General features: G+C 30.2%; 5 protein-coding genes across 5 annotated transcripts, besides 1 other annotated feature; all 5 read right to left on the bottom strand.

Moving 5' to 3' along the window:
- Positions 1-5,167: 5,167 nt before the first annotated feature.
- On the bottom strand, positions 5,168-6,261 carry TVAGG3_0775650 (BAR/IMD domain-like family; the record flags this gene model as incomplete). Its single annotated transcript, XM_001320081.1, has 1 exon — positions 5,491-6,207. One exon carries the CDS (start codon positions 6,205-6,207, stop codon positions 5,491-5,493), a length of 717 nt encoding a protein of 238 aa, XP_001320116.1.
- A 222-nt stretch (positions 6,262-6,483) lies between these two features.
- Positions 6,484-7,770, bottom strand: TVAGG3_0775640 (spectrin binding; the record flags this gene model as incomplete). The annotated part of the gene is made up of 1 exon (XM_001320080.1): positions 6,505-7,770. One exon carries the CDS (start codon positions 7,768-7,770, stop codon positions 6,505-6,507), a length of 1,266 nt encoding a protein of 421 aa, XP_001320115.1.
- Positions 7,771-7,949: 179 nt separating this feature from the next.
- Positions 7,950-9,019, bottom strand: TVAGG3_0775630 (SRY (sex determining region Y)-box family; the record flags this gene model as incomplete). Its single annotated transcript, XM_001320079.2, has 1 exon — positions 8,270-8,998. The coding sequence occupies one exon, from the start codon at positions 8,996-8,998 to the stop codon at positions 8,270-8,272; it is 729 nt and encodes a 242-aa protein (XP_001320114.1).
- A 1,096-nt stretch (positions 9,020-10,115) lies between these two features.
- On the bottom strand, positions 10,116-11,018 carry TVAGG3_0775620 (Chain c Uncharacterized Ribosomal Protein; the record flags this gene model as incomplete). Its single annotated transcript, XM_001320078.2, has 1 exon — positions 10,200-11,018. One exon carries the CDS (start codon positions 11,016-11,018, stop codon positions 10,200-10,202), a length of 819 nt encoding a protein of 272 aa, XP_001320113.1.
- A 338-nt stretch (positions 11,019-11,356) lies between these two features.
- Positions 11,357-12,932, bottom strand: TVAGG3_0775610 (glycosyltransferase family; the record flags this gene model as incomplete). The annotated part of the gene is made up of 1 exon (XM_001320077.1): positions 11,388-12,845. The coding sequence occupies one exon, from the start codon at positions 12,843-12,845 to the stop codon at positions 11,388-11,390; it is 1,458 nt and encodes a 485-aa protein (XP_001320112.1).
- Positions 12,933-13,328: 396 nt separating this feature from the next.
- Positions 13,329-13,535: a mobile genetic element.
- The last annotated feature ends 1,977 nt before the right edge of the window (positions 13,536-15,512 follow it).

Here is a 15,512-nt window from a genome sequence, read left to right as displayed (position 1 = left end):
ATACAGATTGGAAGATTAGGTGAATTTTTGTGATGAATAGGTGTGTTTGTATGTAATGCCTCTATAGTATATTCATAATAAAAATTAGTATACTATAAAAACTTGATTTGAGAAGAAAATTAATGTGGAATAAGAAGATTGTAGAGAAACGTCTCATTCTGTGAGACAGTCACAAATAATATCTCCTTACCATATCAAATCCTTAAATTTTATATATGCTATTTTTTTAATCTTTTAAAAATTTCTCTTTAACTCTCTTCAAAGACTTTCTTTTATGTCAAAAATTTGTTTCACTTTGCCCCAACTCATATACTCTAAAAATAATAACAATAGCCAAATATATAAAATTAATTTTTAATTCATTAAAATTATATTTATTCAAAGTAAATCCTCATATAAACTTCTATGAACCATCCTCATCTGTTAATTCAATCAAGTATTCTAAGAAATTTGGGCAATTTTCTTCGAATAATTGGCTCTCATATGATAAATCTATTAATTCAATTTTGTCATGCATAAAATCATACTTTCCGAATATGCAATAGCATTTTTCAAGAGCCAACAATAAATCAATTTTAAATCTTAGACTGTTATTATTAAATGATTCAAGTAGTCCTTCCTCCAATAAAAAGTGGTACATTATTTGTTGATCGTTCTGTGAAAATTCGAAATTTAAGATACAATAGCAAATTATCTGAACGAAAAAATTTTTCTTGCTAGAATTGTAATCATTATAATTATCAATAATATTTGAAAAAAGACCGCTATAAAAGATAAAATCTTGATCGAAATGCGTAAAAACAATGAAAAGTATCTGATTGAAGAATTCTGGAACGCTTTGGTCTAGACACCACCATATGTAACGGTTAAGAGAGAACTGTTGATCTTGCATTATAAAGTCTACTAGTGAAATTTCGTTATTCATTAAAGAATACAATAATGTACCTATTTTCTTTTGTTTATTATGTGTTGATTTGTTTTGCCATTGAAAATAACATAGATATGTATCATCGGATTCTAATGCTAAAATTTTAAAGTCGTAATAAATAACAATCCGGGTAAAAACAAGGATATTTTCGTCAAATGCATCTATTTTGTCAACAGGAAATGGTATCTTGGAGACACAATCACCAATATCAATATTTTCAACATCTTGTTTATAAGATTTGATATTCATTAAAATTTGATATAAAAAAATAAATTCATTGCTCAGAAAATTGAGAGTAACCGCCAAATAAGATTTTTAAAAATAAAGAACTAAGGGTACAGTATATGAGAAGGAAGAATCCAAAATTTTATTTTTAAGGTTTTGCAAGAAATATTTTTATTAATAAACGGTAGAATAATAATAAGAATATTAATATTAAAAAAGAAATACATGAAATAAATAAAAATTTGATTCAACTTTGACAAGAATCACAAATGATTCTTCTCAAAGTTGCTCAGTGAACAACAAACACTTGTTATTGTTTATAATTCAAGTGAATGTTGTACACAAAGACAACAATTGTCTATCAATTGTTGTCTTTGATTCAACTTTGACAAGAATCACAAATGATTCTTCTCAAAGTTGCTCAGTGAACAACAAACACTTGTTATTGTTTATAATTCAAGTGAATGTTGTACACAAAGACAACAATTGTCTATCAATTGTTGTCTTTGATTCAACTTTGACAAGAATCACAAATGATTCTTCTCAAAGTTGCTCAGTGAACAACAAACACTTGTTATTGTTTATAATTCAAGTGAATGTTGTACACAAAGACAACAATTGTCTATCAATTGTTGTCTTTGATTCAACTTTGACAAGAATCACAAATGATTCTTCTCAAAGTTGCTCAGTGAACAACAAACACTTGTTATTGTTTATAATTCAAGTGAATGTTGTACACAAAGACAACAATTGTCTATCAATTGTTGTCTTTGATTCAACTTTGACAAGAATCACAAATGATTCTTCTCAAAGTTGCTCAGTGAACAAACACTTGTTATTGTTAATATTATATGGTTGTACACAAAGACAACAATTGTCTATCAATTGTTGTCTTTGATTCAACTTTGACAAGAATCACAAATGATTCTTCTCAAAGTTGCTCAGTGAACAACAAACACTTGTTATTGTTTATAATTCAAGTGAATGTTGTACACAAAGACAACAATTGTCTATCAATTGTTGTCTTTGATTCAACTTTGACAAGAATCACAAATGATTCTTCTCAAAGTTGCTCAGTGAACAACAAACACTTGTTATTGTTTATAATTCAAGTGAATGTTGTACACAAAGACAAGCATTGTCTATCAATTGTTGTCTTTGATTCAACTTTGACAAGAATCACAAATGATTCTTCTCAAAGTTGCTCAGTGAACAACAAACACTTGTTATTGTTTATAATTCAAGTGAATGTTGTACACAAAGACAACAATTGTCTATCAATTGTTGTCTTTGATTCAACTTTGACAAGAATCACAAATGATTCTTCTCAAAGTTGCTCAGTGAACAACAAACACTTGTTATTGTTTATAATTCAAGTGAATGTTGTACACAAAGACAACAATTGTCTATCAATTGTTGTCTTTGATTCAACTTTGACAAGAATCACAAATGATTCTTCTCAAAGTTGCTCAGTGAACAACAAACACTTGTTATTGTTTATAATTCAAGTGAATGTTGTACACAAAGACAACAATTGTCTATCAATTGTTGTCTTTGATTCAACTTTGACAAGAATCACAAATGATTCTTCTCAAAGTTGCTCAGTGAACAACAAACACTTGTTATTGTTTATAATTCAAGTGAATGTTGTACACAAAGACAACAATTGTCTATCAATTGTTGTCTTTGATTCAACTTGACAAGAATCACAAATGATTCTTCTCAAAAGTTGCTCAGTGAACAACAAACACTTGTTATTGTTTATAATTCAAGTGAATGTTGTACACAAAGACAACAATTGTCTATCAATTGTTGTCTTTGATTCAACTTTGACAAGAATCACAAATGATTCTTCTCAAAGTTGCTCAGTGAACAACAAACACTTGTTATTGTTTATAATTCAAGTGAATGTTGTACACAAAGACAACAATTGTCTATCAATTGTTGTCTTTGATTCAACTTTGACAAGAATCACAAATGATTCTTCTCAAAGTTGCTCAGTGAACAACAAACACTTGTTATTGTTTATAATTCAAGTGAATGTTGTACACAAAGACAACAATTGTCTATCAATTGTTGTCTTTGATTCAACTTTATTAAAAAATTTAATTATATCTTTTAATTTATATTTATTTACGTTCACATTTCTTTTAAACCCTTTATATTAATATAAAATTTCGGTTGATCTTCACTCTTTTTCACATATTTTTTCAATAAGATACCCAATTTTTGTATTTATTCTGATTAATATTTTTCACTGTTAATTTTATTGATATCTCAAACTATTTCAACATTTAGTTTTTTCAAAACTCTATTTTTTGTTCTCTCTCTCAATTTTCAAAAGTCATTAATTTTGCGTTACTTTATTTAAAATATAATTAACATTGGATAAAAACATTTATTATAATGCCATTTTGGATCAATCTTATGATATTTCAAATCTTTTAAAATACACTCATTCATAACAAATAGTTGCCCTGGACATGTGCGTAACCTCTGTGTACGATATACCAACACCTTACGACCTGTATGCAAGTTTTTAATTATTGAATAAAAAAACAACAACATACCGTACTTCGAGTATAAAACATGTATACCCTAATAAAAACAAAAATTAGGACATATTTGATTTATGATTTCTTTTCACAAATCGAAATTTTGATCTCTCAATTTTAAACATTTTTCAAAAAAAAACTTATAAATATATTTCTTATTGTATAATATTGAAAAATAAATCATCATGGATGAATATTACTAGTACTTCAGAATTATTTATTTTTTCGATCTAAATAAGGGTTTCGTTTTGCGAAAAAAACGTACAATACGCAATTTCGCTAAAAAAACATTTAGCTAGCAATTTCGACCTTTGACTCCACTCAAGACGTCACTTTTTTAATTTTGCGGTATCATATTTATGGAAAATCTTTATGAATATTATATAAAAAGTCTCTTTAATATCTATATTTCATATTTTTATCGATTTTTAAAGTTTTTGCGAAAAGTATTCAATTATTTTTGCTATTTGGTCGGGTAAATGTCGGATTTGCGACATTTTCTGATATGATATTCAGATTCTACGTTGATAATAATGCTTATAGAACCCTCTTGCTATTGTGTCAAAATTGCGAAACCGATAGCAAAAATATCTCGCAATATCAAAATTGAGATATTGAGTGAATTATGCATTATAGAGATTAAAAATCTGATTTGTGAAAACATCTCATCAGTTTCTAGCTAATTCAAAAATCTTTACTATCTTATTCGATTAAAATGAAAAGGGAATAGTTTCATTATGCTTTAAATGACAGCCTTATAATATAATCATAGTTTTCGCTCAATATGCAGCATTTTTTTTTCGAAATCTATGGTCAATGTCCTAAATACTGATTGCTTTGCATTCATATCTCTTACATTTTCTATACCCACATCACTATTCATTGCTATTCCTATCTTTTTCATTTTTGTTTGTTTCTCATAATTTCTCAAAAAACACGATAACTTGATATTTGTAAATATCATACTTTATAACGTAAATAAGAACTTGACCTATTAAGAAAAGCAGTAATGAAAAGAAAATCTGAAATTCATAAAAATTACAAGTTTCTGATGACAATTAGCTTAATTAAACCAGGTACAAGATTATATAATTGTATTTTCTATCCAATTATCCATATAATATCTTATCCAGAAAAAATAACTTGATCAATACCAAATGATTTTTTAACTAGTAAATAAAGTATTTTCTTTACACACACATTGTATATCATAGTTTTTTTTTGGTTTCGCAAAACATCCAAAAACAAATATGCTATAAAAGTGACAATTTTAGCAAAACGAAACCCTTAATCTAAATATAGAAATAATATCTACTCTATATAAAAATAACAATTATTTAATTTTATTGAAATTTTTATTATTTGATTAATATATTTTATGTGATATCTTAAATAGCAATAAAAACTACACCACATAGTTATTCTATGGTACCTTCATCTACTTCGAGAATTATAGGCTCTGGATTCGAATCTATGGTGCGCTATTGATAAAGTAAATTTCTCCATAGGCCCCCAAAAAATTGACAACCCAGGAATTATAGGGTATAGTATCATCAAAAATAAAATATATACACAAATGAACAAGACATAAAAATACAACTGTTAGTTTTTAATGACATTCAAGCTGCTGTATCATAATAATTTAATATTTACAATAATATTAGTTTATCATCTTGAAATCAAAGGAATTACCTCTTTAATTGAAAAATATTGATTCTTTGAGTCTTTTTATCATACAAATAAACTATTTTAAGGTTTTTATTAATTATAACATATCAAATTTTACAAAGGTGGGAAATTACATTCAGAAGTATCAACAGGGGATGAAGGGAAGTCATCGTGATAGTTTTTGCTGATTTGCGTGACAACTTTTCCGATCAAAGCTGATGAATCTTTGAAAGTTTGTGAGAATATGTCATTCTTCCGCAAATTTAGATCATCAACAGCTTTTATGTATGTCTCGTGGGCTTTGTCGTAGTCGGCTTTTTTAGATACAAGTTCTTGACCGCGAGATTCGGTATTTTTGCCTTTTTCTTGGGCTTTAACAAACTTATTTTGGGCGTTCTTATTAAGGATAAAGCATTTGCGGCGTTCTGCAGAGAGTTGGTGTATTCTTTGGATTTCTTGCAATAAATCTTCCAAAGGTTTAATAACCTGTTGTGGAATCTGTGTGCTTATCTCTTTTGTAATGTTTTCGACATCACCAGCAACATTTTTGAGCTGTTCTGACATTTCATGGAGATCATCCTCTGAATTTTCAAATGCTTCTGAGTATGAGTTTGCTGTTTCCTTCTGTGAATCAGCTAGATTCTTAAGAGATGCTGTAAAGCATGTTAAGGACTTCTGAATGTTCTTTGCATGTTGTTCAATGAAAATTAAAGTGTTATTTCTCTCAATATAATCGGGAACCTCTTCTATTTTCTTTGCTCCTGCTTTTTCAAGTGTTTCATCAACTGCTATTCTAATTCGATCGTTGGATTTCTTGAAAAATTGCTTCATTAGTTCTACAAAAGTGACGATGATTAAAATCATAATCATAATCGGACTATAATTATGTTGCGGAAAGATTATATTGAATACATACTTTTAATGGGTAAAAAATTATCTTTCAACAACTAAATGAGATACGATTGGATATCAGAATTTTAGATATCTCACTAATCATGTGGGTTTAAATTAGTTATTACTTCTATGAACTATGGGAATGATATAGAGATCTGATTTTAAAAAAAAATAATCGAAAATTTTAACTTTGTTTAAAAAGAGTTATCAGCTGCAATGGAAAATATAATGTTATTAATTTTCATATTTACTTAGTATTTCAAATGACTCATATTTTGCTACATCAAATGGAGTATATCCTAAATTATCTTTAACTTTCAAATCTGCACCAAGTTCAATCAAAGTTTTCAATGCATCATAGCTATTATTCTTGGCTGCAAGATGTAATGGTGTTTCCCCATATTTATTCTTCATATTGATATCTACACCATGACTATGAAGAAGTTTTATTTGATCAGGATAATTATTAAATGCTGCAGGGAAGATGCACATTTTATCTATTTCAACACCTTTTTCTATGAGAAACAAGCGCATTTTCATTGATTTAGAACTCATTCTGAATGTAGAATCTCCAAAACTCTTATGAATATCAGCCCTTTTATCAATAAGATGTTGACATAAATTAGGAATGCAAAAAACAGGACTATAGTTAAACAACATATCAATATCAAACCCGGTATCAAGAAGTTTCAAGAAATATCTAAGATTATAATAATATGTAACATACATTATATTAACATCAAAACCATATCGCTCGTTCAAGTATTCAATGCTTTCGATTCTATGAGAAGCAATTGCATTTTCACGGCAAGTATCATTTGGTTCAATCCCTGCGTTAGTACAGTCATTAATTATGTCAACATTACCTGAAAAGAAAGCAAGTTCCAAGCACTTCTTTGATATCTCAATTTTGAAGTTTGATAAAAGAAATTTCCAAATATTTACTGATCCATAATAAGCACAGAATTCAAGTAAATTCCAACGATGATAATAGCTTTTTAAGTATGTTTCTTTCGGATCGAAACCATGCTCTGTTATATACTCCTTAAATTTCATGATGTCGTCATTCATTGTGTATTCAAGAATAGGAAAATTTCTGTGAATATTTAATAATTCTTCTTCAGTTTGATTTGTAAAAAAATCATTAACATACCATTTGACACCATAAACGACACTAATTAATGCAGTAAAATAGTCAGACCATAAATCTTCATCTGTAAAATGAACTTGAAATTCATCACAAATCATTTTAAAAAGTTTCCAATACTCCCGTACATATTTGTTATTCTTATCGCAAGCATCATCAATAGATGAAAGTACTGGATCAGTGTAAAAACAATATTTTTCTATTAAAACTGTTTTAATTTGCTGATACAAACTTAAAAGATAATCTGGATCATGTGTATTCAGCTTAAACAGGCTATCAAACACATCGATATAATCTTTGTATTCCATAACGAGTTCATCAAAGCTTTTGTTTGGTAATTGCTGATTCGACATTTGAAAGGGAAGAAAACCTAACGAACCTTCTCAATTTCAGAAAGCAATTTTAATAATTAAATATCATTGTATATAAAAATATTAGACAAATCATGCATAATGCATTCAAAAAATTGAAAGAATAACCGCTGATGAATGTAAAATTCAATAAAAATCACTTAAAAAAATAATATTCTAGATTCATTAATTGAACATTTTTATATACTTGCCAGATATAATAATATATTGGAAGAGTTGTTAAGATAATTCAATATTTTCAAGATTTCATAATTTTTACCATGCATTCTAGATATTTTGTAAGTTACATTATAACCTACATAATCTTTGCATCCTGATTTATCTGTAAATGGCTGGTTTACTTCACAAATTCCAAAATTCGCAATGGAAATTTCTGAAAGTTATATTTTAGATATAAATATCATAGGCGAAAGATGGCGTAAATGTATGAACGATAAAGAATATTTCATACAATTCGGAAATATTCATTAAATAAAATAAATTATTTGCCTGTGAATCCAAACATTCCAGATGTATTAAGCATTCCTGGAAATCCTGGCATTTGGTAAAGTGGTTGATTTTGTGGTTGAGATGCTGTAGCAGCTGGAGATTGAGTTGGATTAAGGGAAGTTGACAGTTGAGTTCCCGGAACGGCTGGAGGAGCGAACATTGCCGGTGGTTGACTAGAAGGCATTCCAGGGACGCTTGGAACGGAGCCTAAAGATGGCTGGCCAGGTAAATTGGAGAATCCTGGCATTCCCATGCCCTGCATTGGGAAAACGCCTCCCTGTGGTGGCCAGGCGGCAGAATCACCTCCCATGGCTGGAGGATACATGCCTGGGGCAACTTGGGAAGACTTTGTTAATAATTCGTTCAAAGCGCGTTTCCTGCGAGCTTTTCTGTATGTGTAATCTGGATGATCTCTCTTAAAGTCAGCTTGCATAGCAGAAGCTCTCTGTTTGTACTGAAGTTTGATGTCATTCGGAACTTCTTTCCACATTTTTCCTAAGAGTCTGGAACACTCAGTGTTGGACAATGAAGGATTTTCTTGTCTAACTTGTGGTCTCATTGCCTGGCTGTAAAGGATGAAGGCGTTTGGTGGGCGTTTTGAATTATCACCGTCTTCGCCGCCCATTCCGTCATCAGCCTCAGCGGGAGGAGGCTGCTGATATGTAGGAGGTGGCTGGTTCCACTGCTGCTGCGGAACCATGCCTCCCATGTTTGAGGGCATTTCAAAAGGATTCGAGTTGAACATTTGAATGTCATAACGGTTTTGGTCATAATTTTCAATAGCTGTGTTTAAATAGTATTGTAAATTTTAAAAAGGTCTTTGATTTTAGATTGAAGACCTCAGTGAAAAGTTCAGATACTCAAGTCAATGAATACATAATATATATCAAATAGAGATGCATTTTGCATTATTTTTTCTCATAGAACTATTCGATTTTGATTTTCTTTAGTTTCCTATATTTCTTTAATCTCGCAATTATTTGTGGATAGAAATGCTTAGAATCTGACATGCACCTATTTTGATAATTTAATTTGAGAATGGCAGTAATTTCATTGGAAATAATTGAACACATTGTAAAAACCATTCATTTTCTTTTGAATTTTGAATCAATGGACCTACACAGAATTTCGAATGTGATGCCCAAAAGAGATAGAAGATGATCAGCATGCTTATCATTGACATTTAAAAATTTGTCATGCATTTCATTTTTTTAAGTAAAATATGTGTTTTGTAGGATAAATATGATGAGTGTCTGTAATTTTATTGAATGTTTTGGGCGAAAAATGAGATTATAAACTTATTGATAATTTTTTAAGCAGTGGGATTGCTAGGCTACTCTTTAAATCTCGTCAGATTGCTATTTCATAGTTATAATCTTGATTTTATATATAGGAATGGAAATATGAGAATAAACTGGCACTATTGATGTATCGAAGGATGAAATGGTTGTTATTAGATGTTTGGAATCAGTTCATAAAAGTGATTTTAATAATTTATAAGTATTGAAGCTAAAATATTAACATATTAAGCTTTTTTAATGATATGATACTAGAATTGCATTTTAAAGAAGCAATATATTCTAAAGATCTACATAACACTAAATATAAATGAATAATTTTTATTCCAAAAATCATTGAAATTTTGAAAAATAAGAATAAAATCTTAGATTTTATGGTGAATTTATTATTAACAACAAAAAGTAAAATCAAGAAAACAATTTATTTTATATTAAATTTTTATTTATTAATCATTTAGCCCAAAATGATCAAAAATTTTACGATAAATTATTTATTTTTTTTTCTCTTTTTGATAAAATTTACAAATAATAACTTATTTTATATTACATTAGAATTTATTCTTGTATTGTATCAATCTATTTTGAGGATTGTAAAATATTTTGTTAATTCAAGCAATATGTAATTTACTCTTCAGCGTCAACTTTCTTCTTTCCGTGGAGCCAGTCGGAGTTCTTGACGAATGGGTGCTCTTCGAAAGCGCGGTCCTCCCACTGGTCTGGTGTGAGGAACTTGAATGTCTCTTCCATGGCCTTGTATGTAGCAACAAGGAAGTTGAATGTTGTCTTGGTGTGGCCAAGAGAGGATGTGAAGAGATCCTCGAAGCCAGCCATTGTGAGGAGCTTCTTAGCTGCTGTACCAGCGACGATGCCAGAACCACGTGGAGCTGGGATTAAGCGCATACGGATGGAGCCGCACTTGCCTGTGACTGTGTTTGGAACTGTATGTGGAAGACCGATCTTGTTGCCCCAATAGCCACGGCGAACTGGAAGGATGGAGAGCTTAGCGTAGATTGTAGCGCCCTTGATAGCGTTGGCAACTTCAGCAGCTGTCTTGATGCCGAGACCGATATGGCCCTTGCCATCACCGACAGCGGCAATAGCTTTAAAGCGGGTACGCTGACCAGCACGTGTCTGCTTCTGGACTGGCATGATCTTCATGATTTCGTCCTTAAGATCTTCTCCGAGGAGATGCTCGACGATTTCAGCTTCCTTGATTGGGATAGCGTGGTAGAAGATTTCCTCGATAGATTTTATCTTGCCGGACTTGACGAGACGGCCGAGCTTTGTGCGTGGCTGCCATCCGCCCTTCTGTTGACCACGTGGAGCGCGTGGACCGCGTGGACCACGGCCTTCACGACGGCCGCGCATCTCACCGCGGAGCTGTTGCTGCTCTTGTGGAGCTTGTGCCTGAGCTTCAACTGGTGCTGCCTGTTGGGTAGACATCAAAAAGGAGCGACCAAAACCGAAAAGTGCCAATATACCTTAGCTTGTGAATCTGCTTGAATAAACATAATATTAGCCTATGCTAGCTATGCTAGTTATAAATATTATTTAATTTTCAAAGAGACGAAAATTTTGAAATTCCGCCGCGATGCACTCTCAAAAATTCAGCCGTATTTCAGCCAGCATAACCATCTATTTAAAAATTTTGACCATTGGGAAAGTTCGAAATTCCATGCTACTCAATAGTTTTTTTATCTTTTATACATAAATATTGTATCGAATGTATTTAAATGAACATATAGTGAAACAGACATTGGGTTTAACAATATATGCTTTATTTTATATACATAACAATAATATAATAAATTTTTATCTCATTGGAACGTTTCTATCGAAATAGATCGACTTAATTGATTCACATCTCTTAGGTTGAGATTTGTGGTGAATTAAGTTGTCATAATACTTATCAATATTGCAAGGAATTTGCAGGGATGATGAAGGATCAATATCAAGGATCTTTCTATGCATATCCTGCTCAAACAAGAATTCAACTTTATCTTTTGTTACTGTTGGCCATTTCTGATTGTCAACAGCATAAATAAGATAAGAAAGAAATCTCAAATTCATTTCGATATCAATAATACCTGTACTTCTATCAAGCCATGGAAGAGTTGGATTATAAGAGTATGTACACCAAATTCCCATTGCTTGGCAAATTCCAAGATTTGCCCAGTCAGTTATAGCCATTCCTACAATACAAATACCAGTATTCTCATGCATATATAATATTTTGAAAGCTGCTGATCCGCATGGAGTTACAAAATACTTTGTTGCTGATAGGATTTTGATGGCAACAGCTGTGTTTGATATTTGATCATCTGAATGGTAAGTCCAGGTTATGTTTGGATACGTCTCTCTGATTCTTTCAATAAGTTTGTCCATATTTGAAATATGTCTAGGTTTATAGAGACCTTTATTTGAAATAGTGCCCTGAGTTGGTTTTATATCTTCACATTTGTATAATTTCATTAATCTTTCTCTTAATAGTCTAAAGAAATATGTCTGACCATTCACAAAATCATTTGGAACAGCCATGTATAAGTTTTTAACTAATGTTGCATCGCGATAAAGCGAGGCCCTTTGCAAATGTCCCCACCCAAAAGCTTTAAGATTGTCACCGTAGAAAAAGCTTTCTTTGTAGAAATAATATTGTGATTTGTTAACAATTTCTTCCGGAAGGTAGAGCAAGGATGAAATTGGAGAATCAGTTAAGAAATGACCCCATGGAATGAATGTTGTTTTACCTATAATTAGATTTTCAATAACTCTGTTTGAGACAGTTATTGAGGATGTATCTACACCAACATGATCATTAGGGAATTTAACCTGACAATCTTTGCAGAAAACCCCCATATATGTAACCAATGCGTTTTTAAAATGATATAATCTGGTAAATTCTCTGATTGCTGCACTTGAAAAGAATACAATCTGGTAGTTTGTTGGAAGAATAGCTTTAAGAACTCGTTGATCGTGTATTGGGATCTTTAAATTCAATTCTTGAACGTCAACACCAGGGAAATCAAGGGGGTGAATATATTTCTTTATTTTTATACAATCTCCTGGTTTATATTCAATAGGAGGAATTCTACTTGGAATTATTTTGGTTTGATTAGGCATGATTAAATTTGAAACCAAACTAATTATATTTTGAGCTTTATCGTATGATGTATCGTTCGTAATTAAGTATGGTGAATTTGTTATGAGCGTTTTTTCTTCGACTTTGAAACTAACATCACTTACAAAACTCAAACTTGTTATTAAGTACATCAATAAAAAGCAGAAAAGGGTGATTTCATGCAATATGAGAGTCCTCATTCCTTCTTACTTTTGAATTTTAAGCTGTTAACTTTAAATCTTAGTTTCAACAAAAATATCACTTTACAAAGGTTTACAAAATTTTACCAGATAAATGAATTAGCATAAAATTTAAAGCCTCACTTATTATTAAACCTTAAGGTTTTCAAAACACATTCAAAATTGAAAGACTATTTGAATTTGATGCGATCAAAAGTTTTAAGAATGAAGAATCAATTTTAATGATGTATTAGCTCCATTCCCTTTTCATAATGACCATCGCAAGTATTAATATAATCCATCATAGTATTTACAGCTTCTTGGAATCATTTGAAATATTGTGATTTTCCAGCATAAGAAAAGGTAATTTTGCTAAGTGATAAAAAAGTAGTTCGTATGAATAAATAACCTTCGAAATATGCAATTGAGATTTAATTGTCAAAAAAACTATGAGAGGTTATCGATTTTGTAATTTAATCGTCGTCGTTATCGATTTTGTAATTTAATCGTTATCGTCTTTTTCTAAACGTGCATTTTTACATTAAAAGCAATGCAACTCCAAAATTAATTGGTATTTAGACTTTAATTAGGTGCAGACAAACGAAATGCAGTCCAAATATTTTGGTGATATATGAATTACATAAATTTAGGGAAATTGAAATTATATCTTTTTAAATTTTTAGGAAAACAGATTTATAGAATTGTTTAAGTCATCAAAATAATGCAGACTTAGGTCAAATTTTCCAAATTTAATCATTTGCAAGACTTTCAAGCGACTTCAAAATGTCGAAATATAAGTCCAAAAATAAAATTACGATTACAGTCCATCCTCAATTATTATCACGCTAATTATTGAGTGACCCATGCGTTCGTATGTATGTAATACCTTTTAAAAAGGAGATGAGAGAGATAAACTACATTTACAATTTAAATCTGATGTATTTACTTGTTACATTTACAAATGTAAATGTTTCTCGTAATGTTTACATTTTGTAAGTATAACGAATAAAAATGACGCACTTTTTTTACAAAGTCAAATTATTGTTCGATTTTTGCAGCTTGTAAACGATTAATTGTATAAAGCAATTGATATTAGCACGACATAACTGAATAATTCTAATATTGAAATCAAAAGCCCTTAAAATATCATGATATTTTAATTTCATAACAAATCTAGGAGACTATTTGATGAAAACATATCCGATGTGGTTTTTGTTGTATTATATAACTTGTTATTGACTTCTTAGCTTTCCAAATTTTTTTCGATAATGAGAAAACGAATGAAAAATCAACATTTGGTCCATTTAAAATTTGATTTGTTTACATTTTTTTTACTTTTTGAATTTCAATTTATATTTTCCTCAAGAAATACTTTAGATTTTAAGAAACTAAATCATATAATCTACTAAGAAAATATATTAAATCCTATAATACTCAAAGTTTTGTGATAAATCCGATCTTTTTTATTTTACTTTTATTATGTTTTTGCAAACTTAAGGTCCTCACTAGGTAAAACATAATACTCTTTGAAGTTAAGTATTTTCACAAAGAGAGGACCAACAATATCAAAAGATTGAATAAAGATTTGTATTACCCAGATTTGCCTTACTTTTACCACCTCTCTAAAGCTGGGGACACCGCCTATCGTTGGGAGTAGCTATTAAATAGAACCACCAAGGGCATTTTTCGAACTGCCGGTGTAGTGTAGTGGAAACATCCAACATAATGATTCATTATGCCAAGGTTTTATTCCCTTTAGCTAATTTTTCTCTTTTTTGGATCATGAATTTTTTTTTGGGTCACTATAAGATTTGTTTCATGTTCTAAATCTGCTGCATATGTAATCTATTTTTATTTACCTATTTTTTAAAAATCTATTGGATTGCCAAATTTGAATATATTTAAAATTATAAAACTCCAAAAAAACTATAAATATATGTTTTATGCATAGTGCCGATACTCAAATATCAGATTACTTAGATCCATGAATAATATCCGAATTTTTTTTTCTTAAAATTAAACTTCAAAACTTCTTGCAATCTTATTCTTAATCAATTGTAAATTTTTAAAACCATTTTTTAAAATAATTTTGCGTAAATTTTATTCTCATGTTGTTTTAATCGAAAATTGATACATTTTCAAAAAAATAATATTGACTTATGAAATTCATTTTTAAGGTGAAATAGTATTGTTTTTATTAAAGTATATGAATAATATATAAAAAATTAATGAATAATATAAGCAGATTTTTAGTTTACAAAACAAATATGAGCAATGCAATTTCAAACTTTTGCTGGCAATTTCGATATTGCTCAAGTTTGTAGTATTTGTGATACCTATAACATCGGCTTAATCAAAATTCGATTTTTCTTATGAGTTATTGAGAAAATTTGATTGCAATGAGAAGGATTTCGACGTTTTTGATAAACTAAGAGCTGAGCTTTAGGGGTTCAGTTCATTTATGGCTGTAGTTTGATGCGTAGATCTCTTTTTTATTGTAAATTCTTTCAGCATGGAGATCGAGAATGAATCTTTTGAGAACTTTATGAGTTTTTACACCCGTAAAGAGGTCCTTCGAGGAAAGATAGTCCAGACTACATGAAGATGTGGGTTAACCAAAAAAATCCGATGGTTTCCCCA

Source organism: Trichomonas vaginalis, chromosome III (assembly GCF_026262505.1).
Source record: "Trichomonas vaginalis G3 chromosome III, whole genome shotgun sequence".
Lineage (NCBI taxonomy): Eukaryota > Parabasalia > Trichomonadida > Trichomonadidae > Trichomonas > Trichomonas vaginalis.
This window is presented reverse-complemented; position numbering and strand designations above follow the sequence as displayed.